This window comes from Plecotus auritus (genome assembly GCF_963455305.1).
Source record: "Plecotus auritus genome assembly, chromosome: 5".
Classification (NCBI taxonomy): Eukaryota; Metazoa; Chordata; class Mammalia; order Chiroptera; family Vespertilionidae; genus Plecotus; species Plecotus auritus.
Window position 1 is genome coordinate 6,597,822 of NC_137776.1, and position 25,878 is coordinate 6,623,699.

At 44.6% G+C, this 25,878-nt stretch overlaps 1 protein-coding gene across 1 annotated transcript in view; it reads right to left on the reverse strand.

Annotated features, from left to right (window-relative positions):
* DNAH7 (dynein axonemal heavy chain 7) overlaps positions 1 to 25,878 on the reverse strand; it is a gene marked incomplete at its 5' end in the record, with an annotated part of 175,496 nt that overhangs the window by 74,032 nt on the left and 75,586 nt on the right. Inside the window, 12 exons of the mRNA XM_080671125.1 lie at positions 248 to 1,120; positions 4,487 to 4,706; positions 8,190 to 8,316; positions 10,222 to 10,390; positions 11,365 to 11,520; positions 14,233 to 14,430; positions 15,282 to 15,506; positions 16,850 to 16,981; positions 17,707 to 17,883; positions 18,254 to 18,436; positions 21,192 to 21,341; positions 22,601 to 22,849. Coding sequence (XP_080527251.1) covers positions 248 to 1,120; positions 4,487 to 4,706; positions 8,190 to 8,316; positions 10,222 to 10,390; positions 11,365 to 11,520; positions 14,233 to 14,430; positions 15,282 to 15,506; positions 16,850 to 16,981; positions 17,707 to 17,883; positions 18,254 to 18,436; positions 21,192 to 21,341; positions 22,601 to 22,849 — 2,859 coding nt within the window. The remainder of the gene's footprint in view (positions 1 to 247; positions 1,121 to 4,486; positions 4,707 to 8,189; positions 8,317 to 10,221; positions 10,391 to 11,364; positions 11,521 to 14,232; positions 14,431 to 15,281; positions 15,507 to 16,849; positions 16,982 to 17,706; positions 17,884 to 18,253; positions 18,437 to 21,191; positions 21,342 to 22,600; positions 22,850 to 25,878) is intronic.

A 25,878-nucleotide genomic window follows, 5' to 3' on the forward strand; every position in this document is an offset into this window, starting at 1 on the left:
GGCAGATCAGCGGTTAGGAGCTAGCAGTCGCAGATTGCGAGAGGGATGTCCGACTGCCAGTTTAGGCCCAATCCCGCAAGAATTTCGTGCACCGGGACTCTAGTACTTTCATAAAATAACATAGTATTATTGATCACAAAATTCTGTTAAAACCACATTTTCGGGGGGGGGGGAGGGGAGTCTACAATAAAAGTCATGACGGAGAATCAACATTTCTAGAAATCTATCAAAAATGTGCATGGCATACCTGAAACCAGTCAATGGTGCAGCAGTTAACAAGAGCCGGGAACTTCCTCAGACGATTCCGAAAGGCATCCCCAATGGGGCTCATGGCCAGGACGACGTGCAGCTGGCTGCGGCAGCGATCAATGAACATGTTGAACAGAGCTATGGGGCTTCCGTCCGTTTGTTTGGTCTTATCCCGCTGGCGATCGAGCTGGCGCATCTTTTCGCATATCTCTTGCTTTTCGTCTAAGGCAAAGAGATTTGGAACTTCCCCCGCGTTTAGCAGGTTGTTGACATCTTCTAGAAACGACTCCTTTTTAATCTGCGTGTCTGTAAACAGGAAGACACCGTGCATCTCGCCCTCAGCACATTTCCTCAAGATCACTTTTAGATCCTCATGCCACTCGGTGTTGCTATAGCCCTTGGTGATTTCCACCTGGAAGACGGAATAGTCAGCCATGTGGGCAGCTAACCTGGTGACAGACTGCCTCCCACTGCCTCCCACGCCGACCAGAAGAGCGTGGCTCCGAGGCTGCTTCAGGACCCTGGAGATGCGGCTGATGTGCTCGATGGCAAATCGGAACAGGACGAGGCTCATGGTCTTCTTGCTCATGTTGTTATATTCCTCAAGGTGCGTTTCTACAATCATCCGGAGATTGTCCACATTGTCCACTTCTCTGTAGTTGGTGTCCTCCTTCTTGGGATCGTGGAAATCACAAAACATTAAGCTGCGTAAGTCATCTTCTTCCACTATCCCATCACCATTGGAATCCAGACTTTGGAAAAGCTCGTGGAAATTTTCACTCATATGACTTGCCAAAATTTCTTGAATGTACTCAATAAGCCAATGTCGGTCTGCATTATCCAGGAGGCGATCATAATACACCCTAAGGACCTGGATGATCATTAAAAACCAGCTTTAGGAACGGATTCTTCTGGTGTGTGTGTGTGTGTGTGTGTGTGTGTGTGTGTGTGTGTGTGTATGTGTGTGTTTCATTTCTGTGCTAATCTCAAGTAATACAAAAAGTACTCTCAGGATATTTGAATGGGATTTATTAAAAGCATATCTAGACAATTAGGACTAACTCATGATCGGGTTTATTTTAAATACTCATTTTGATCATACATATATGAGATACTACACAGTTGCATGCAGTTTTCAATGAGTAAAGGTAATTTGGGGAGACTGAAGCAGCTGGTAGAGAGGCTGTGAAGACCAGAGAAAGAGTGTTAAGGACTAGAGAAGAAAAACAGCTAGATAAGGGAAGCGCCTGCCTCTGCTGGCCACTCAGATAAGACAGAGCTGGACCCTGGCATCTAGGGTTTTCCACCTTCTGTACCATGGCCTTCCCCTCTCCAAGCTAGGGAACAGTTTGAAAATTATTGGAAAATCAATAGATATTATTTTTTTATAGCACATATTCTAGAGAAAGAGAAAATGTCTTCTGTGGAAAGCAAGTTTGTTTTGGACATTTAAAAACTATTTTTGTTGTACGTCATCGCAGAAGGCAATCTACTAAAATAAGCTCTGGCTATAGGCACATGCTGTGCGGCTGTAAGAAATCATGAACCAGACTTGCTACGTGAAATAACTTTCTTCAAAGTGGTATGCGTGTCCTTCGGCCACAGTCTGTTTTGGACTGAACTGTGTCCCCCCTAAATTCATATGCTGAAGCCCTACCCCACAACATGACTGTAAAGGAGTCCTTTATGGTGGTAATTAAGGTTAAGAGAGGTCATTGGGGTGGGCCCTAATCCAACAGGACCGGTGTCCCTCTAAGAAGGGGAAGAGACAGCAGCCCCCTCCCCCATCCCCCCTCCCTACCCCCCCCCCCGCCACCCCCCCACCCTCCCGCACGCACACAGAGCAAGTCCTAGTGAGAAGGCAGCTATCTGCAAGTCAGAAGGAAACCCTTCGCCAGAACCTTGATCTTGGACTTCTGGCCTCCAGAACTATGAGAAAATCAACTTGTTGTTTAAGACACTCAGTCGGTGGCATTTTGTTATAGCAGCACTAGCAGACAAATACAGACCTTGGGTTACGTCAGACTCGGCGTATGTCATTTCGTGGTTACGTCACCATCTCCCATTTATTTATAAAAAAAAAAGTTCTGTCCTTTTGATGTCTGTACATATGTGCTTTATGTTTTTTATTATTTATTTACCACAAGTAAGGAATTGTTCTCTTTCTTTTAAATATTTTTACTGTGTCACTTCATTACTGCTGTGTGTGTGCTCCATGTGAGTGACATGGGTGCTTATGTAGGTGGGTTCTGATGGCGAAAATCGCGTTACGTCGTCATAGGAACGGATCTCCCATGTAACCCGAGGACCTACTGTACATAGGCGATATAAGCAATGCGAAGTCTTGTCCGCAAAATGCCTGACATCGGGGGGAAATCACTTCGGCCTGTCTATACCAGCTCTTTCATCTACACAATGGAAGTAGTAATACCTGCCTGTGAGTCTCACATATGCATGGCAACAATAAAATGACGACAGGTGTGAAAACCATAAACGTGAGAATTAAAATTATTACAGACTGCCCTGCTGTCAGCCTAATGGTGTTCAGGAATAATGATCTCAGCGTTCTCACTATTGACAAGTGGATGACATAATAGTGCAAATGATATGATGGCAGCCTCCCCTACGCCAACAAGTCCAACAGCTACTTTTCTGTGGAACAACATAGTTTCCCAACACCTGCCAATTGTCACTCCTTGGATGGAGGTATGAAGACCTCCTACCATAGCCCCCGGGGAAGAGGAAGCTGAGTTAAACCCAGCTCACTCATCAGAAACCAGTGCCTAAGCATGACTCAGCATATCACTATCTAGATGGCACTCAGTAAGAACCTAATGCAGTGTTTCCCAAAGACTGTCAAACACCTGCAGGCGATGGGGAACGCAGTGAATAAATACAGCTGCCGCTCTCCTAAGACTTCTGTTCCAGCAGAGACCATCAGTAAGCAAAAATAGTGATGGTATCCGGTGACATTCAGTCATGAAGAACAAAGCAAGATGACCAAGAACTATAGAGGGGGTAGGGAGGGTCCAGGGTGAGGGTCTCCGGTCAGTGGATATTTGAGGAGGTCAGGGGGGAGGCCTTGTGGAGAACAGGGCTCAGAGTGTTCTAGGAAGGACTAACCAAGAGCAGAGTTCCTGAGAGGGAGAGTGCTAGGTGATTCCCAGAGTGCCATGGGGCCGTGACCAAGTGCTGCCACAGGCCGTGCACTCCTTCAGGGAGGTCAGCGACACCCACCTCTCGCCTCGCTCCCTTCCCACCTTGCAGCATTATTTATGTTACCCAGGTGACCTCCCCGACTTACAGCCTGTGTCCCCGCCCCAGAGCGTGGACCCGACTCAGGCACTAAATGGCCTGCAGTGGAGTGAAGACAAAATCTGCCAATCACACGTCCCCCAAGAGTCACCTACAGGGACCTTGCTGTGGCCGGAACTTCCAAGGGGAATGGGCCTTCTCTTGGGCATAAAGTTGAAGGTGTGAGGATTTAGGAATTCATACGGTAGACTAGAAAGCCTACAGAAACAGAACTTTAAAAGCCCCTTTGAAATCTGTGTCTCTAGCACATCGTTTTAACATAGCAGTGCATTCCAGTTTTCCAGATTTTTTTAACGACAACCTTAAAATTAAAGTAACCATATTATTTACACATTAAAATGGAAAAACACTCTTCCTCCAACATTCTCATAGCCTTTGCCTATTGTAAAAATATCGAACTATTGTTTTTGATGCGTTCTTCTTTGTATTCTCTATCTCTTTCACTATTTCTTCTTCCTTCCCTACACAAATTTTTACAAGAAAATGTTCACCCACATTCCTCTCCCCAAACAGAAGGTAAGTATATTTGTATATGGTTTCCATGCTCTCCAAACTGGTTTGCTTTACAGTTCTTTCGCCAGCTAGTCAAACTATGAATAAATAATGTAAATAAATATTCACTTGGTATAAAAACAGACCAAAAAGTGTTCCTCCTCGAAATTATCTGAAGTCAAACTAACCAAGATTAAGTCACCCAGGTCAACAGGAATGCCCAGCCAGGAGAGACAACCCATTTTAAATAGCATAAAATATATTAGTGTTAAACATTTTAAAAATCATCTTGATGATCGCCCTTCGTAATGACAAACAGCACATTGCATTTCAGCGACAGAAACGGCTGAGCATTCTTCTTGCTCGGGGGCTAACTTGAGGAAGGTCTCTGTTTTCTGCATGCTCAGATTTCAATAACACGGACACTCACCTCGTGAACCCAGAGACGTTTCACCGCCTCCTTGGTCTCTGTGGTTTCCGGTCTGGACAAACAAATGCCCTGGATGACGCGGGAGAAGTCCCGCAGGTTAAACAGGTAGTGCGACTTGGCTGGGGTAGGCAAGAGGTTCTTCATCGCCTCCTTGTACAGAATCATGGTGCCATTGACAATCTGTGCGGTCAACGTTAGAAAATCCTCTGGAAATTTATAACTTAAAAAGGATTAATAGAAAAGGGAAACAAGTCAGCAAATACAGAGCTCTGATACATGAACATTTTGCATGCCTAACCAAGTTTTTATTCTGACTAAATCAATTGGTTTAGTTCATAGAATTACCATTTCTTATAATCATGATAGGATTTTTACTTCTTTCAAAGTTACTTCCCATTCATTATTTGGATGTTCAAAGGAACTCCATGAGCAGCAGAACCACTTTAACGGACTTTAAATCACTTAAATAAGGGAGCATAGTAGCCAACCAAGGAGCCAGGTGATAGAACTCAAGTCCAGGCCTGTGGTTCTCAGCCTTCCTAATGCCGCGACCCTTTAATACAGTTCCTCATGTTGTGGGGACCCCCAACCATAAAATTATTTTCGTTGCTACTTCATCACTGTAATTTTGCTACTGTTATGAATCGTAATGTAAATATCTGTGTTTTCCGATGGTCTTAGGCTCTACAGCAGAGGTTGTGATGGTCTTAGGCTCTATAGCAGGTAGGTTGAGAACCGCTAGCAGGGTCGTCTAAGACCATCGGAAAACACAGATATTTACATTACGATTCATAACAGTAGCAAAATTACAGTGATGAAGTGGCAACGAAAATAATGTTATGGTTGGCGGTCACCACAACACGAGGAACTGCATTAAAGGGTCGCGGTGTTAGGAAGGCTGAGAACCAAAGTGACTAGGCAAGTGAGTTCTGCCCCTTTTCACTCCCTGCATTCTCAGCTGCTTACAGACAGAATCCACGGAAAACACGGGGGGAACCGTATTTTCAAAGAGGGGAAAGGAAAATAAAGATATATAAAGAAAAGAAAGGATTGTTAAAAAGAAAGTTAAATAGGATAAAAAAGGGGGGGGGGGCAAAGGGCATGACTGGGTGGAAAGGACATGGGGGATAATAATCATTTGGAAAAACTGTATTTAACCTCCACTTGCACAAGGATCCAGCTGTCGTCCTCCATCCTCCTGGCGAGGACAGGGAATGGCACTTCCCGAGACTGGGCCCCAGGGACCCCAGACGTGCGCTGCCCAGGGGGCGGGCGAGGCTCTGCGCAGCTGCGAGGAGCACCTTCCCCAGGGTGCAGGCTCCACACTGCACATCCACTGGGACAGGGACACCCTGGGGAACGCACGAGTTCTCCTAGAGCCGTGGTCGGCAAACTGCGGCTCTAGAGCCACATGCGGCTCTTTGGCCCCTTGAGTGTGGCTCTTCCACAAAATACCATGGCCTGGGCGAGTCTATTTTGAAGAAGTGGCGTTAGAAGAAGTTTAAGTTTAAAAAATGTGGCTCTCCAAAGAAATTTCGATCGTTGTGCTGTTGCTATTTGGCTTTGTTGACCAATGAGTTTGCCGACCCCTTCCTAGAGGCATCCCAGTCACAGGATAGACCCCACGTGCCTTCCCATCGCTAATTGCACTAGGGGGAATTCAAAATATTCCCACATGAACGTGTTAAACAGCAGAATGCAAAATTTGTACAAATTTTTATCTTTATTTGTTATTATTTTTATATTTTTTAATTGATTTCAGAGAGGAAGGGAGAGGGAGAGAGAGAGAGAGAAACATCCGTGATGAGAGAGAATCATGGATTGGCTGCCTCCTGCACGCCCCACACTGGGGATCGAACCAGAAACCTGGGAATGCGCCCTGACTGGGAATCCAACTGTGACCTCCTGGTTCATAGGCTGACATTCAATCACTGAGCCATGCCGACTGGGCTGTATGGATTTTTAGGCTAAAATCCAAAGCTTCAGAGAAACCAAGATGGCAGCATAGGTAAGCACCTAAACTGCTGCCCCACACAACAATTTCAAAACTACAACTAAAAGACAGAACAGACACCATCCAGAACCACAGGAAAGCTGGCTGAGTGGAAATTCTACAACTAGAAGGAAAGAGGAAAGCTCACGGAGAGGGAGTGGCAAAGGGCTGAGGTACGGAGACATGTGCGCGCAGAGAGGAAGGGCGGCGGAGTGCCTGGCTGGCTTTCTCTGGTGGGAGGGGGAAGGAAGCCCCCGACTGCACTGAACCCCAGTTCCAACTGCACTGAACCCCAGTTCCAACTGCACTGAGCCTCAGTTCCGGGCAAAACCCCGTGGACCCAGGCTCATACAGGGGGAGTTTGGACTGTCAGGTAGAGAGAAAGGCACACGGAGACTCTGAAACTCGGAGACTCAGGGGAGCTACGGCGGCAGGGGTCTGGAGGCACGAGTGTGCACAGGGACTGACTGCGGAGGTTACCACAGGCTGTCCCTGGCAGAGGGGAGTCAAAGGCTTCTGACTGCACTGAACTGCAGTTACAGGTGAGCCCCTGGGGACCCACGCTCTTACGGGGGAAATCTGGACTGTCAGGTGGAAACTCGGGAACCATGGAAGGCAGAGGTCTGGAGGCTCGCGCGCAAGGGCAAGGCTGACAAGAAGCCAAGACTGTCTGCTCCGCCCTGAGACTCCACCCCTTCCAAGCTGAGCACAGAGGCTTTTGCAATCTGGCAAGGCTAATCCTATAAGGCTGTCTCCAGCACCAAAAATCTCCCAGCGTAGACACAGCTGATCCTCACAGCCAACTGGCCTGGAGGTCAATTCCTCCCAGTGATATCAACAACAATAAAGACTTAACTACAACAAGGCTGTACACACAGTCCACAAAGGGGTGCACCAAGAGTGTCCACCTCAGGTTAACTGGGGAGGCCGACCCACTGGGCCCTATAGGACACCTAGCACACAAAGCTACCCTACCAACTCAGGGAAGCAGTGAAAAATGGGGAGACGAAGAAACAGATCACAAACGAAAGAAATGGAGGAAAACAAACGACTGGATATAGAATTCAAAACCACGGTTATAAGGCTTTTCAAGAATATCCTAGAAAAGGCCAATAAATATAACGAGACCCTCGAAGATATGAAAAAGGACCAACTAGAAATTAAACAAACACTGACTGAAATAAAAAATATTATACAGAGACCCAACAACAGACTAGAGGAACACAAGAATCAAGTCAAAGATTTAAAATACAAAGAAGTAAAATCCAAAGCTTCAGACACACACACACACACACACAAAGACACACACATACACACACATACACACACAAAGACACACACATATACACATACACACACACAAAGACACACATACACACATACACACATATATACACACACAGACATACACAGACACATACACACATACACACACATACACACACACGTGCGCACACACATGCACACACACACACACACGCACACACACACACGGAAAAAAGAAAGCTACTCCAGCTCCTTTTCCGGATGCTCCCACAACCTGAAGTGGGGCCCCAGGGTCGGGGGAAGGGAGCAATGGTACTCATTATCTTTTCCTCTTCCAGGGATGCTTTTGTGGAAAAGTTTAAGGAGCATCACTTACACTGGTATATTTTTAAAAGATTTTATGCCGCCTAAATGAAAAAAACAAACCCACTGTAAATTACTCACCAGATTTTTAAGTGCCAGTTTAAGATTCTAGAGAAGATTGTATACATGGACTTGTCACTGAACTCATTGATCGTTATAACATTGAAATGCCGCGTGTATCGAGGAGTCACCGGATTTCGACCACCACCTGTACATTGAAGAGGTAACTCTTAGCAATGTTACTAATACATACCAGAGTATTTTTCTCTAATATCTTAGAGCATCAAATAACTCAAAAGATGGACAAATTTATGGCACACTAAGAGGTTAAGAATAATCAGTTGTTTGGATAACTCTGACCTCAAAAAAGTATCCCCCTCAAATGCAAAATTTTGTTTTCTAGTTGAATTATCTGAATGAGTTCAACTACTTAGACAAAATCTGGGGTCAGATCTGTCACCAACAGAGCCATTGGCCACCTTCTCCGGAACTTATAGTCCAAAGCAGTCAATTGTGAACATCCTCATTACAATAAAATATTAAGATGCAATGTTATGCAATGTTGATATAAAGTAACCCTGAATGACCAAGCGTAGGGTCCTTCCCAGCTGTCTGAGATTTAGCACAGCCTCAGCAGGCGGCCTGATTCTCTTCCCACATCTTCAGTGCATTTCTCTAAGGTTCCCGCATGTGGCTACGTCACTGGCTACTCACACTTTTTTAAAATTTGGGGATTGTCTCACTTTCATGAAATAATGATGACATTTTCAAATATGAGGCAGTAATAACTGACTTAGAGTGTAACACATCATTTTACAAAACTGATACCATTTTTAAATATATGGACACATTGCAATTGTGTTTTAAAGGGATTCTGTCATGAAATCTTTGGTAAAAAAAAAAAAAAGGTGATTTTTAAAGTGTATAATATCTCTAATATATATTTTGCATAAAAATAACTTGGTTCATGTTTTATGTTTGTTTAGAATGGTGAATCTATATTTTATTCTTATCACTGAATTATACATACAGCGCTGCCTCTGAAAATGTGGAGAATATGTGTCAGCGTGTTAGTCTATAGACCAAAGCGGTTGTGCGTGTCCAGGGATTAGCGGCTCATAGGGAACCGATTTCCCTGGCAGGGTTGCAGAAGGAAAGGCGAGCGGCCATATCCCCAGCTCCGTCTCCAACCCTTCCTCCTAGAGAACATGCAGGAATGGGGGTATTTTTAGAACATGGGCTCCCCGAGGAAAAGCTGCCTCAGGGATCCAGCCGAACTTCCTGTCCAGTCCCTGCAGAGGCCGGGAAAAGTGGGCACGTGGCCCAACAGGCTGGCTTGCGGGGGTGGCAGGGAGGCAAAGCAGAACTGAAGTCTGAGACCCGGGAGCAATAGTTTTATTTCGGGGGGCAGGGGGGTGGGGAAGAGAGTGCTGCGAGCAATTACTGACTCAGCAAACTGTCTACACTACAGGTCAGATAAAGGTCAGAGGGTTCAGAGGCCAAACCAGAGAGATTTACAGAAGAAGTGGTATATGGAGAAAAGTAATTCTAAGAGCAGAACACCAGAGCTCAGGAGAAGAACAATGAAAGCGGTCAGGTAGGTGAGCCAAGCCATCGTGGCGATGCCAGCATACATCTCTCCACACAAGGATTCCTGTGGGCACATGCATTTTTCTCGGAAAATGTCAAGGGTCTCCAGGAATCAATTCTTTGGCCACTTCCTACTTCAATTCCTCTTCACAGCCTGTCTAATCCAGGGACTCACGGGCATGGGGCAAAGTTGGGGAGCGGGAAGTGGTCTCTGAAGCAAGGGTGTTTCATTCCGTTGAAACTTAGCGAACGGAACAGACACGAGCTGCCCGGAGGAGGCAAGGACGGGAAATGGGGGCCAAGTCTCACACGATGGGAGGAAAGGGGTTCGGAAGAGTTGGTGGGAGGACGGCCCCAACCAAGGCAGCCCACTCCCTCAGGTCACAGCACGTACACACAGGAAGTGCAGACACGGAGCATGGCCACTCAGATAGCTCCACTGGGCGTCTCTTTCTCCAGCTCTCTCTTTAGATTTGGCCAGAGCGACTTCCAATCTTAATTGTCACAAACTTAGAACGTGTACCTGGAGGTCCCATCGCACACATGATCTGAATGTCCACCAGTTTAATCATCGAGCAGTCTTTTAGGTCATACCAATTCCAGTGATCTAACCACTGTCTCAGCAGCTCGATGGGCGGCTGGGCCCCATACACCTCCCGCGCAGGCATGTTGACGTCATCTACAAAGACAACCTGAGGGTGACAAGGGAAGAGGCATGAGGAAAGACCAACATCTCATTAGCGTGTCCTGCTGTGCTAGCAAGGTTGAGGCCAAGAAGCGGGTCATCATTTTGTAGAGTACGGCTATGGGAAGTGATGGTTTCTTTTCAAATCAAGTATCATACCCCTTTGCGTCCATGCTCTCAAGGAATAGAGGGACAGTTTTCTTACTAACCTTGTAGGTTGAGTTTAGGCCTTACTAATCCTCTCGTTCAATTTGTTTCTCAATATGCCTTCTCTCTTTCCCTGGCACACTTCAACGCATTAACATAAACAAGAAGGGTGTGCTTGTAAAATGCGTATAACCTCGGGTGGGGAGAGTATGGTTGGGACGGGGTTCTTGGTAAGGGAACACAGGTAGGTCAATTGATAACCGGGATGTCTGTGGGTCTAGAAAAGCAAGCAGCAAAGACTCTGTTAAGTGAAAATGTTAATGAGAGAATTGGGAAGGTAGATAATTTCCCAGATGAATAGTCTCCTTTTAATTTAAAGGGCAATCGCTTGTTTTTAATGTCAAGCTGTCTAACCCACAATGCGCATACAAATATGAACACACTTTTAAGGCAATTTCTTAAACAAAACTTGTGAGGAAAAACAAAAAAACAACACCAAAACTTTAGCCCAGCCAGCGTGGCTCAGTGGTTGAGTGTCAACCTATGAATCAGGAGGTCATGGTTCGATTCCCGGTCAGGGCATATGCCTGGGTTGTGGGCTTGATCCCCAGTGTGGGGCATGCAGGAGACAGTTGGTAAATGATTCTCTCTCATCATTGATGTTTCTATCTCTTCCCTCTCCTTTCCTCTCTGAAATCAATAAAAACGTATATATTTTAAAAACTGTACAAAAAGATGACAAGCCCCAGTATATGTGGTTTCCGTGTTCTGAGTGGAGCAGCATGCATGACTAGGACCCGTGCCAGACCGTGTGTATAGAAATGGAGTGATTACCATTTTCTTGCCCAGAGGAGGACCAAACACTCCCTTTCTTCTTTTGTCCAACTTTGACATGATGATGTTCTGAGTTTGCGCTGCTGTAGTTTGTGCTGAGAAGTTAATTAGCAGAGGCTTGTAGATTTCTTTATTGAGTTGAGTTAAAAGGAAGTTCTATGTAATAGGAAATAATAAAATAAACCATAGTTGGAATTGCGTTTTGGCATTTCAAAATAAATGAAATATATATCATGTAATGAGAGAGGTTCTTAGCCATGCACAAGGACCGGAAATCAACAGAAAGAACAGTTGCCATGTCGATGTGTGTCTCTGTTTGTCCAGGCCCCATCCATTCGGCTTCTCTGATCTCCAAAACCACCATGTAAATTACACATCCCACCTCAATGTGGAACCACAGGAACTGAGAGGTTAAGAAACTTGTAAGGTCTCAGGGATGGGGCAAGACCTTAGACTGCCATTTGTAGCTCTCCGGATCAATGTTCTTTGTAACATAGCTTATTATCTTTCCACTTAAATACCAAGTTATCTGATTATAAGTAAGGAAGTGTAAATAAGACAATTGTATTTTTGAAATGGAATTCACTGGAAAGTGGATGCAATTACCATGATTGCTAATCAAGATGTTGTATTCTACCGATCATCTTATAGAAGAATAATGAAATAGGGAAATATTTACAATATATTAGGTAGAAAAAATCATTATGAAATAAAATGCAAAGTATGTTTTCAATTTTGTGAAAAGCAATGTTGTTTTTGCTGGGACTGAATTCGATGGGGGTACAAATGACAAAGGGCTTTGTTTTTTTCCATTCACCATGTCAAGTCTCTGTTCCCTGACTCTTGGTGATAACTTAGGTAAATAACTGATATTTCTGTTATTTCTTTTAAGTCCAGGCCAAACCAACAACATGATTTAAAATCTCAGCCTAAACTTGTCCCCTCTCTGCTTTTGGATATTCCCTCATATAGAAAGCACTTAGATTGTAATACAGGTGTCATTTCAGTCTGTTGGGAAAGACATTATTTAATAAACTAGAGGCCCGGTGCATGGAATTCGTGCATGGTTAGGGTCCCTAAGCCTGGCTGGTGATCAGGGCCAATCGGGACCTTCCAGCTGCCAGCCGGGGCCTCCCTTCCCTGGCTGCCAGCTGCCAGCTGGGGCCTTGCTTCATTCTGTGCCACCCCATGGTAGTCAGCGCACATCATAGCAAGCAAACTTCCTGTCTCCCAGTTGAACTCCCGAGGGGACAATTTGCATATTAGGCTTTTATATATATAGATGATACCTGGACAATTACTTAACTATATACCCCAATGTATTCCAAAAGGATTAAATGATGAAATTAAAATAAAGGAGGAGAAACAGGTACTGTCATCATTTTGGGGAGTGTGAATTGACAGGGAACCTGCAGTGGGAGCGACTGCTGGTGGCTCCTTGCTCCCCTCCACCTGCTGCCCTGTTTCCTCCCTCTCCCACAGCTGGGGTTTGGGAAGTGGAAGAACAGAGGCAGAGGGACAGAAGTCCTACTTCACTGGCTCTAAGGTGGTGCTCTCTCAGCTGACGCGTTCTTGCCTGCTACCGTGGCAGGCTTCCAAATGCTTCTCTCTGAGAGGAGCAGACGGGTAGGACTTTTAGATACTCCAAAGGAGACACCTGCCCCACACAGGTCTCTGACAAAGGGGACAAATGGCCCCTGCCACTGTGGCAGTTATCTAGAATGCAGTCATCTAGAATGGAGCCATATAGAATAGAGTCATCTAGAATGCAGTCATGTAGAATGCAGTCATTTAGAATACAGTCATCTAGAATACAGTCATCTAGAATGGAGCCATCTAGATGGAGTCATCTAGAATAGAGTCATCTAGAATGCAGTCATCTAGAATGCAGTCATCTAGAATGGAGACATCTAGAATAGAGCCATCTAGAATGCAGTCATCTAGAATAGAGCCATCTAGAATGCAGTCATCTAGAATAGAGTCATCTAGAATGCAGTCATCTAGAATGCAGTAATCTAGAATCAAGTCATCTAGAATGCAGTCATGTAGAATGGAGCCATCTAGAATAGAGTCATGTAGAATGGAGCCATCTAGAATAGAGTCATCTAGAATGCAGTCATCTAGAATTCAGCTAGAATGGATTCACGTAGAATGGAGACATCTAGAATGGAGGCCCAGGAAGACTTAGGCCCACTTATCACTGTCCAGCTGACCCTGGGAAACTTGTACTTGCCATGCAAAAGGCTGGGGTGCTATTGACTCATTCCAGCCAGCCTTTTCTCCTCAGACACCTGAAACTAGAGACAAGAACTGGTCTTTGATCAATCTGACCCCCTAACCTCAAGAGACTCCCTAAACAGAATGCATAAAGCAACTGAGATTTGGGGCTGCATCTGTCACAGCAGCTAGCATTTTCTTAACTGATACACAGTGGATATGATTCCAGAAATCATTAATAAAATTACTACATCATTAAATTACTAAAAATCACTAAAACTTTTTAGTAAAATTACTACATTATTCATTACTACACAGCAACCATTCAGATACTAACTGATAAAATTAAATATCAAGTGTAATTAACTAAAACACCTTTTTAAGGGATATAAAATTCTTCAACCTGGACAAGCTATTTTTATTAAAATACCTTAAAAGAGACAGTAATATAGTGATATAAAATGGCATCATATATTTTTCTAAAATAAATCTATTTTCTAAAATAAATAGGCAATTACACAAAAGTTATTTGTGACTCTAACATCAAAATACTTGAGTATTTAAAAATATTAACTCTATAATTTCATGTGGCTTTAAAAAGTCTTAAAAATACCATGCACATTTTAATATGCAAATTTATACAATACTTACAATAATGTAAGCACTCTTCCCAGTTCCTGTCGGTCCTACAAATATTGATGGCTTTTGATGGGTGGTTAACAAATCCATTAACGCCGAGTATCGAATTGTGTCCAGAGTTGGTACAATGATTTCATTAAACATCATATCTTTAGAGATTGGAGGGGCATCTGCCAATTTCTTTATCCATGGGTCCCATCTTCCTATTCCCTGTTTATAATAAATAGCCAAATAGGGAATCTTATGTTATAAATACTTAAAAATATATATTTTTATTGATTTCAGAGAGGAAGGGAGAGGGAGAGAGAGATAGAAACATCAATGATAAGATAGAATCATTGATTGGCTGCCTCCTGCACACACCCTCTCCCCGCCACCACCCCACACTGGGGATGGATCCTGCAACCCGGGCATGTGCCCTGACCAGGAATAGAACCATGACCTCCTGGTTCACAGGTCAATGCTCTACCACTGAGCCATTGCGGCCCGGCGGTTCTCATTTTTAAGGGGCAAAGAAGGCTATAAAATTATCCATTGGGGATACAGTGTGACCCCAATTCCACTTGGATCTGTATATAGTTAAATAAGATATATTCCTAAACTTGGTCCTCAAAACGGTACTTATGGGAGCTGTTACACAAAAACAAAAAGGAAACCACCACCAGCCAGGTTAGACTGCGCCATCTGTGTGGGAAATGCCAGCTGCACCGAGAACCTCCACGACGTGTCCTTGACAGGAAGCCCCTAGTGCTGGAGCCCATGTCATCATGTGTTATTTCATTAGTGAGTACGACCTGCTCATTGGGTATTATTATTTATTCCATTTTATTAATGAGAAAACAAGGTTCAGGGAGATTAGACACCTAGTCTAAGGCCATAGAGAAAGAAAAGGGCTTTATTAGGCCTCAGACCCTGTGTGTCTGGCCAGGGCACCTTCCTGACTCCCTGCGCCCGTAAGGTAGACAGGGGTGACAGAGTGGTCACAAGGCCATTATGTGCCGTGTGTCTCGGAGGGGACTCTGCCGTGTCGGTCCTAGCAAATCTTCCTTCAGAACTCTTACCTCAGTGACAAACTGATAATCATAAATGGTTTTTTTCTCAGGAAACGGGACAGTTAGTGCTTTTGAAGACGTTTGTTCGGCACTGCTCAGTATTTTAAACCTATTTCGAGTTACGTCTGAAATTGGACCCTCCATTAGTTCTCGAAGAATCTTATTAAATTTCAACTGATCATCATCTCTACAAGAAGCACCGACGGACCATATCAACGAAAAGAGAAAAATGCCCTGTGTTGGAGAAATGAAAAGACAGAGTGCATTAAAGAATGACTTTAATCTATCCGTGACGCTTGAATCAGATTAGCTGATTAATACCTGTGAAAGGAAATTAATAAACTGATAGGCAATAATAGGTTATCTCAAGATTTTGTAATAATTAGTTTTTTAATGAAACTGCATGTTTTATGAAAATCTTACTATCAGAGGAGATAATGCAATGCAAAGTATAATTTCTAGCCAGAGTGAAAACTTAGAATGACTCCTCTGGAAAATCACATGATATTTTAAGAATATGGCAGGACCTCGATATTAAAAAGAATATGGAGATAACTTTTATAAGTATAATAGAGTATTTTAACAAGGAATAATCAACCCAAAATATACACAGTTTTTAATTTAAATTTTGATACAGTGTTTGTTTTTAAAGTAGAATAAAATCATGTTCTTTTGCTTGTTTGTTGTAATAATTCTTGGAGCGCTAGTTGTCTACCTAGAACCGCCTTCCAGCAAGCTTTCTTCTTCCCGGACTCAGGCAGACGGGACACGGTAAGATGGCAAGGCCAACCGCGAAACAGGAAAACCCGTCTGCTTGTTTGTAAATCAAATCCCCTTCCACTGCCAATGCTAACACAGTCCTGCCTCTGCTTAGACAGCTTATAGACTCTGCTTTTGCCACGGTTCACCTACTACTAGATTACTCACCGACTGTTTCTCTCTGGAAACTAGCTGAAACCAAATTAACAATTTATTTCACAAAATATAAGCAGTAAGAGTAACGTATTGACTACATGAGAAGTGTTACTACCAGCAAGATAGAATTTTTATCAGAGAATATTCAAGGTCTATTGATAACTTTACTTCTATTTTACAAATGTGCTTACAGATGATATACTGTCTTGTTTTTCTCACTCCAAATATACATGTATACACACATATGCAGACATATACATATTTTAAACATTTATATCTCACAAAAAAGAGAAGAAAACTGAGGAGGGGGAAGAATGAACTGCTATGATCGGGCAGTTGAAAGACAGGCGAATCTCGTTGCCAAATGGTGCCTGATATTTTGGAGAAGGGTCATTTCTGAGGCTGACCAAGGGGTCCAAGATTTCCGGAACGGATCTAAGAAGGTCATTGGGCTCCACCCAAACCTCACGCTGCAACAGAACTGCCCGTCCAGGCCTTGCCCTACCAGCACCTGCGGTTGGGGCCCGACTTCCTCCTCACTGTTCAGCGCCCTCCCACTGTCCAGCCCCCAGTCCCAGGGAAGCTGAGTTTCATGAGTTCGGAAGGACCGGGGAAAGCATCCGATGGCTTTCCATCACGTGACCACGGGCAAAGGGCCTTACCTCGAGTAAGGAGTAAGCCTCGCGATCATTTCTCTCTCGCACTTTCACTTCATCGGCAAATTCATCCATAAAACAGTCTATTAGATTCATTAAGGATCGGACTAAGTTGGTATCGGAAGTAGGAGATAATTCCTAAAAAATCAGCAAAACGACGTTTCTAAAACAAATTAATTGAAACTAGGCACTAATTAAGATAGCACCAACTAATATTTATTGGACTCATTTAGTTCTAACGGCCATGGTACTTATGAAAAGGTCCTATCATGACAATTCTGGTTTCACAGGCAGGGAAACTGAGGCACACACTTACTCCCTAGTCTAGAGTGTGGCAGCTGTGGGTACCACATCGGGGTCGTATTTGTTCTATAACCACTGAATCCCAAGTTTAAAAATTCCCTGTCCCATGCTTAGTTAATTTAATCCAAGACATAGATTCCAATTGTATACCCAAAACATTCCAAATGCTTTCAGAGAAGGCAATTAATTTGCTAAAAAAAATTTAGTAGAAAAAAACACATTTTAAAACTACTTCAAATACAATAGTCCATTAGAAATGAGACAACGTTTTAGAGCATTTTCACCCAGATGTGGCCAGGTATGCCTTTGGGATTCTTTTTAAGAGAGGAAAGATTAGCACCCAGATGTTTCTCAAGCCCTCAGATGCGTCACGCAAACTATTTCTGATGGAATAGCATATGAATAAAAATCGTTTTACTCAAACAAGCAGAAAGGTTTTAGTCAAAGTAGTGAAGAAATCATTTTAATATCTAGTAGTGGACCACGCAAGCAGACATTCAAGTGGGCAATTTGGATTTTCTACTTATTTTTTTAAATCTTGAAATTCCCATCCCTCTTACCTTTGTGTGCTTCCTGATAAATTCGACAGAAACAGGCACCATTCTGTCAAATAAGCTCATGAGAAATTCCTTCTGGGTGGAATTGAGCGTCGCAGGCAGGACATTTACCCAGGACATCATCAGGGGTCTCCACCCCAGCATGTGAGGCTCCATGTAGATCATCCCACACCTGGAAACCTGCAACAGCAACCACACTTAGGATCCAGGCAATGCCCACAGAAGAAATAGGGCTGGGCACATCTGTTCTTACAAACTCTGGGGGGGAAAGCTTCATTTTATTCACTTCCATGATCTAAATTATTGTCTGACTTTACCAAATGGCCGCAGACAAAGAGGAAAAAAAACCCCAAACACCCATCCAGACTCGAATTTGTCAAAGTACATCAACAGGTATGTCTGCTCCGGAGAATCACAGATTCTTTCAAAAGGAAGTTGACGAGTATTTTTCACTCAAAGTCAAAGTGATGCAACAATAGAAGCACCTACAGCAGAGAAGCAACATATAGCATTCCAGACGTACAAGCAGAGGTCAAGACTGAGCACTTACGGTGGCAGGAGAAGCAACTTCCAAATCCATTGGCTCAAAGATAAGGTTCATTTGCGGTGACATCTGAATAATCTCCCCGCTCATCAGACACAGCTTTTTGTTGTCATCCAGCACAGTGTTCATGTTCTCAATCCACACGGCATCCACCGGGCCGTCGAAGATCAGCCACTTCCTGTCTGGTGTCTGGGTTACGCACATGGCGGATGCGGGGCAAAAATGTGATGATGATAATGTGAGGAGATGGTTCAATAACGTTTCAAAATAAAATGTAGCTCTCTTAAAATTAATTTCACCATGAAAATGTAAAGGCACCTTTTGAATAAAGTACATATGTGAATAAAGTATATATAATAAAGAACATGTAGAATAAAGTGTATATACATATATATACACACATACACACACACACACACACATATATATATATATATATATATATATATATATATATATACATACAGAGAGAGAGAGAGAGAGAGAGAGAGAGAGAGAGAGAGAGAGAAACTAAAGAGGCCTATACAGAGTGGGGCGAAAGTAGGTTTACAGTTGTTTGTATGGAAAATAATACAATAATTAATAAATAATAATAATAAACCTGTGTTTTCTGTATTCACAACTGTAAACCTAGTTTTGCCTCACACTGTATATGTCATGGACAAGACACAATATAGCATCTTTTCTTAAGATTCTATCTTTTTCAATGTTTCTGAATTCATATCTAACATGTTTTAGAAAGTGTTACATGCTAAAACATAACTGCATTTCCATTTGGAGTGTCTGACTCTGTATAGTGCTGTGTTCATGCAGGTTACTTACCCTGTGTGCGAAGTCCAATTCTGTGTTGCCTCCACACAGATACAGTACACACCCTCGTGGGCTGAACTACCTCGTGGTGGTACAGGACATTGATATCAACATCACATGCGCGGTCCCACAAGGAAACACCAAACTATGCACACACTGTCTGAATGTAGTAAATGCTCAGTCAGCATTGCCAGGCATTCGCTGGCAAGTGCAGAAACAGGCTCTCCGTTCAGGGTCAGCCTCTTCATGTACAGAGGCAGTGCCTCGGTTCAAGGTCAGCAAACGTGAACTTGAGTTGAAGTGTTGAGCACTTTGAGTCCATCTCAGCACATCCTCAGTCCCCATGGCAACTGCATGAATCTATGAGACAGGGGCCTGCCTTGGGCTCAGGCCCCCACAGGCTCACACTCAGAGGCCAGCTCTGGCCGAGTTCAGGAGCGAGGAAGGGCCCCTACCTCAGAGATTAACCTTCCCGCCCCTCCCGCTGTTGGCCTGTCAATATTCACTTTGGAAAACACTGCCTTGTAATGGCGAGATGTTGGGCTTTGCAGTATGGCGGACCTCACTTTAATATAGATAGATAGATAGATAGATAGATAGATAGATGTATATATGTATACATATATATATATGTGTGTGTGTGTGTGTGTGTGTTTGTGTGTGTGTGTTTATTGATTTTTAAAGAGAGAGGAAGGGAGAGGGATAGAGAGATAGAAACATCATCAAACGGCTGCCTCTCGGATGCACGCCCTCTACTGGGGATTGCGCCCGCAACCCAGGCATGTGCCCTGACCGGGAATCGAACCCGTGACCTCTTGGTTCCTTGGCTGAAACTCAATCCCTGAGCCATGCCAGCTGGGCGCAAAGAACCTCATTTTTAATTGGGCTTTACTACTCATCAGCCGTGTGCCTTTGGGTCAGCTACTTGGCCTCCCTGAAACTCTGCAGTTATGGGACATAGCTTCCTGGAAAGCGTAATGTAAGCTATTACTAGTATGTGGCTGAGTGTAAGATGGGAGCGATCTCGTGGTTACTTCTGTATAAATAATGTAACTGCCTACATGACTCAGAGACTTCCCATGTTGGCCTGGGCCCGAGGGCATCCACTGTGGCGAGAGGGCTGAGACGTCGCATCCGCGGTCCCAGACCTCAGTCTGCCTTACCTGGGCCTCAGGTTGGCGTTTACCACTTTAAATGACCGGTGGCGCCTGACCCAGGCAAGGTCCCTGCTCCAGGAGTCTCTCCTTACGCTGCTCATCGCCCAGGGTCCTTCAGGCAACAGAGCAGCGCTGAGGTCCGTGTTGCTCTGTTATGACACTGACTCATGAGTCGTGACCGGCTGGGTCTCCAGGTGGACAGAGCGCGCCCGGTGTAGTGTGCATGTCATCAGAAGAAAGGAAGCACTCCGTGGATTGATTGTTTAAATAAAGGTCTCTAGCCCAGGCCCTTCTCCTTCACCACCAGCCTTGGCCAGCTGTCTCCCGCATGACCACATTCTACGGAGAACCTGGTGGCATATGGCAGCCACGCAACCACTGATGGGTCTGTGAGCTCTCCATGACCGTGGGCACCAGCCACTCAGCAGAATGGGCAGAATAAGGCAGGGGGAGGTTGTGCCCGCCCCCAAGCACAGCAGCAGCAGCTGGCACATCCCTGGTGTCTCCCGCCTTCCCCCGGTCTTTGTCACATGCTGGAGGGATGGTACTGGAACTCTGCACTTTCTCCTCCAAGCACTCATGTGCATCTCATGGCCAGGGGACGGACCAGTGCGGCCGCCCTGCGGCGGGCCCAGGAGGAGCATCCCGAGGGAGCAGCAGGGTCCTGTCATCCAGGGGCTCTCCGTCCTGGACCCCTGGACCACCTAGCCTGACAAAGCAAAACCAGAGGTACCCCCTCCCCGTCCTTTTTCCTCCTGGCTGCTCCGCTCCGCGTACACCACACACCAGGGCAGAGGCGCTGGCCAGCAAGGTCCCAGCCGGCCTGGGTGCGAATGAGTTCTTCACAGAAATGCTGCAGGCTCTGCGCTAAATGAACGCCTTGGACTCTAAGTGTGTGTGTGAGACATCTGAGAGTCAGAAATCAGTGAGAAGGAAACAGCACGGATTTCCAAACGTGCAAATGTGTGAGCACTTACCACCGAAGAGGCGAAGGCCCTGAAGCTGACAGCGAGGATCCCGTCGGACCACTCGTGGGACACCTGGTCGAACTGCCCGTACAGCTGGCCCATGGTGACAGACTTGGGGTTCAGGACAGTGATTTGAACCTTGTTTTCTTCCATTAACCCCTTAATGGGAAAAAAATCAATCAATGTATTTATTTATGTTTTGCAGAGTAGTGTCTTTATAGAAAACACTAGAGGCCCAATGCGTGAAATTCGTGCAAGGGGCTCAGCCCTCGCAGCTGCAGCGGCTTGCCTCGGCCCTCACAGCCCCAGCTTCGTTCAGAAGGTCGTCCGGAAGGACATCTGGAAGGTCGTTCGGCTGTCCGGTCTAATTAGCATATTACACTGTTATTATTATAGATAACTGTGTATAGCAAGGGAAGCAGATGACAAATAACTAGCATCTCAGTTTCTGTAATAAATAGAAATGAATTAAATCCCCCCGTGAAAAGATAAAGACCATCAACCTGGAGAAAATAAAAATCACACTATGTACTCTCCATAGAAAGGAACTCACAGTGACCCCCAGGGTTACGGTGAAAGACGTGGCAGGCACCTGTGCCAGGAGAAAATGTGGGTTGCAGTACTGCCCTTAGATCAGGGGGCACAGAGCAAGTAAAGAACAAGCACATCACTCTACGTTGGTTGAAGGGGAGAGTGAGCATATAATGATAACAAGTCCCAAACAGGCTATGAACACCAAAATATTTGAAGCAAAAACTATTCAAAACAGTAGCCAGAAATGCAATATTAGTTGGAGAGTTTAAAACAGCCTCATTCCTCTAATATATCAAAGTGGACCCAACTGCAATGTGTAGGACATAAATTTTGAATAATATACTCATTATTATATACTAGAGGCCCGGTGCATGAAATTTGTGCATGGGGGAGGGGTCCCTCAGCCTGACCTGCACCCTCTCGCAATCTGCGACCCCTCAGGGGATGTCCGACTGCTGGTTTAGGCCCAATGCGGGATCAGGCCTAAACTGGCAGTTGGATATTCCTCTTGCAATCTGGGACCTCTGGCTCCTAACCCCTCTGCCTGCCTGACCGCCCCTAACTGCTCACCTGCCTGCCTGATCACCCCTAACCATTCACCTGCCTGCCTGATCGCCCCTAACTGCTTGTCTGCCTGCCTGATTGCCCTTAACTGCTCACCTGCCTGCCTGACGGCCCCTAACTGCTCGCCTACCTGCCTGCCTGATTGCCCCTAACCACTCTGCCTTGGCCCCTGCTGCCACACTTTGTCCAGAAGGACGTCCGAAATGATGTCCGGAAGGTCGTTAGGCTGTCTGGTCTAATTAGCATATTATGCTTTTATTATTATAGATATACATGCACATCTTGGTTATAATGAAACAATGCACTTGTAACACACTGACCTTTTCACATATATCATTTAGGGCTCCAGCTAAGACGCGATATGCACTGGTCTTTCCTCCAAATGGTTCTCCGACAATCATGAAGCCGTGGCGCACAATCATCATTTCATATATCTGGAGGATCTTCTCACAGAAGAAACCGGTCATCTGCAAGTTCATGGCTTCACAGTTGTCTTTGATGGCTGTCAGCAGGTCATGATAATCTGGTTTTGGCAACTTCACCCCAGGAAACAGGTCTGAAGTAATTCCCTGGTAATAGATGGTTTGGGGATTTATATTACACATTTACACATTTGCTATCTATCTATCTATCATCTATACGCACACACATATACACATACACATATACAAACACATACTTTTATACAGGTATATACACACATAAACATGATACAACTTCTCTCATCCTCACATTTAATATTGATGGAAATAACGCCGTTAAATAATAGTTCGACAGTATTTTAACAGTTTTCTAGCGATATGGTTGGCATACAATAAATTGTATGTATTTTAAGTGTACAATTTGGTAAGTGGACGATCAAGTTCACCCAGATAATCACACGTCTGTCACTCCCCAAGTTTCCTGTCACCTGTTGTCATCCCCCTTCCCTTCTCTCCTCACCGCCTCCTCCCTCCATCCCCGGGTGGCTGTTGCTTTGCCTTCTGTTGCTATTTGTATTTGTATTTGTTTAGAATTTAATATAGATAAATTGTATACCATGTACTACACTTTATTGTCTGGTTTCCTTCACCTGGCATGAAGGCTTGGAAATTCACAGGTCTCGGCACGTGTCAAGAGTTTGTGTACTGAAGTAGTCCCCTGTATTGAAGTGACCCAGTTTTTAAATCCGTTCCCCTATTGATTGACATTTTCGCTCTTTCCAGTTTGGAGTTATTACAAATAAAGCTGCTGTGAATATTTGGGTAGAAGTCTTTTTATGAACCAACACTTTCATTTCTCTTGGGTGAATACCGAGGAGTGGAATACCAGGATAGTACAGTGCGTGTGTGTTTAACATTTTAAGAAATTGCCTGCTTTCCAAAGTAGTTATGTTATATTCCCTCAGAGTGTATAAGGGTTCCAATATATGGTATGAGCAGTCCTTTTAAACTGAGACACAGAAATAGGTGTGTAACGGTATCTTATTTGGCTTCAATTTCCATTTCCCAATGATTGACATTCCTGCATGTGCTTATTTGCTATAGGTATATTTTCTTCAGTAAAGTGCCTATTCAAATCTTTTGCTATTTTTAATCAGTTTATTTTCTCAATGGTAACTTTTAAGCATTCTTTAAATATTATGCATACAAGCCCTAGCCGGTTTGGCTCAGTGGATAGAGCGTTGACCTGCGGACCAAAGGGTCCCAGGTTCGATTCTGATCAAGGGCATGTACCTTGGTTACAGGCTCCTCCCTGGCTCATGCAGGAGGCAACCAATTGATGTATTTCTCTCACATCGATATTTCTCTCTGTCTTTCCCTCTCTCTAAAAATCAATGGAAAAATATCCTCGGGTGATACATATATATATAGTGCATACAAGTCCTCCATCATATATCTAATTTGCAAGTATTTTTCCTAGTCTGTAACTTGTCTTTCATTCTTTTACCAGTATCATTCAAAGAATAAACTTTTTAATTTTGATGAGTCTATGTTAGCCATGTATTATTTTATGTCTTGTGCTTGTGGTATTGTGTGTAAGACATTTTTGCTTAACCCAGTGTCACAAGGGATTTCTCCTGTGTACAGCATGTTTAAGTCAAAAAGTTAGACAATGAACACAATCCGATTTTAAGGTTCATTGTAAAGACTGTCACATTGGCATAAAGACGGACAAATATATCAAGGGAACAGAGTAGGGAACCCACAACCGCGAACCACTCATTCTCAACAAGGGCACGAAGGCAAACCCACAGCTAAGAGACAAGCTAGCCTCCAACAAGTGATGCTCGAATACCTGGATTTGCCAAAACAACGAACTTCAGCCCACATCTCATGCCGTCTACAAAAACAAACTCAGAGGCATTTTACTCATTGAAGTGGGCAGTGTTCTAATCAGCTGGTGGCCCTTCACGTTCACCGGGAGCCTCAGAATGGGACCTTATTTGGGAAGAGGAGCTTTGCAGATGTGAGTGAAGTTAGACGAGGTCATACTGGGCCCCACATCCAATGACTGTTGTCTGCACAGCGTGAAGGAGAGAGAGATGCAGACACAGACACCCAGGGAAGAAGGCCCTGCGTGATGAAGGCGGAGGCTGGAGTGGTGCCAAGCAAAGCCACGTCCACGACTGCCAGCAGCCCAGGAGCTGAGAATACACAGCTGCCCGGGAGTGCACCCAGCGAAGTGTGTTCTGCTGTATGAACATGAACTTGGCTTTCACTCCTGGTAACAGCCCTTCCCAGAGCCTTCAGGCTGCGAGAGGACAAATGTGTGCTGTCTCCAGGCACCAAGTTTGTGGTCCGTGGTCATGGCGGCTCTAAGAAATGAAATCAATGATACAATGTATGATCGGAAAGAATTGTAATTCCGTAGTTAATGTTCACGAATATAGAGAGTTAACTGCAAGCTCTCGGAAATATTCCTTTATCAACTGATGAGGCTGTAAGTACCATAGCATCCTATGTGAGAAAGAGGACTATTTCTTTGACTGCAGGTAAAGGTGAAAATTCAGAAGAGTTTTATCTGCAAGCATGCAGTTGAGCTGTACTTTAGAATTTACATATTGCAAGTTTAATTGCTCCTGAATTTAATTTTGTTAATGGTGTTATGTTGAAACGAATCCCGGTTCATCCAGGCATGGAGTTTCCTTGGGGCAAAGAGGAAGGCCGTACAGTAGAGTGGCTGAGAGCACTCCACCGCCTGACTGTGTGGTTGGGACCCCGCTCTCCCCGCACCGGCCATCAACACACGTTACTCAGCACCTCTGTGCTGCCGCGCACCCCCTGTGAGACAGGGGTGACCAGAGCGCCCGCCTCGCTGGCTCATTGTGAGTGCTCAGTGAATCCTAGCTGCAGAGCTCTTAGAATAGGGTTGGCTCCATGATACTAAGTGCACAGTGTTTTCTAAAAAATAAAATCAAATCTCAGATTGCTCAAGGTTAACCTTAAACAGAGCAGATCTCTCCAGAACACATTTGGTGTTCAGTGTTTCTCAACAAAGACCGCCCCCCCTCCGCCCCCGGGAGAGCTGGAAATGTGCAGATGTGTCCTTCTGGCTCTCCCATGGGGGCGGCCTGTGGACACTGAGGGCCTGGGGGTGGCAGAGACGAGGCATTTTC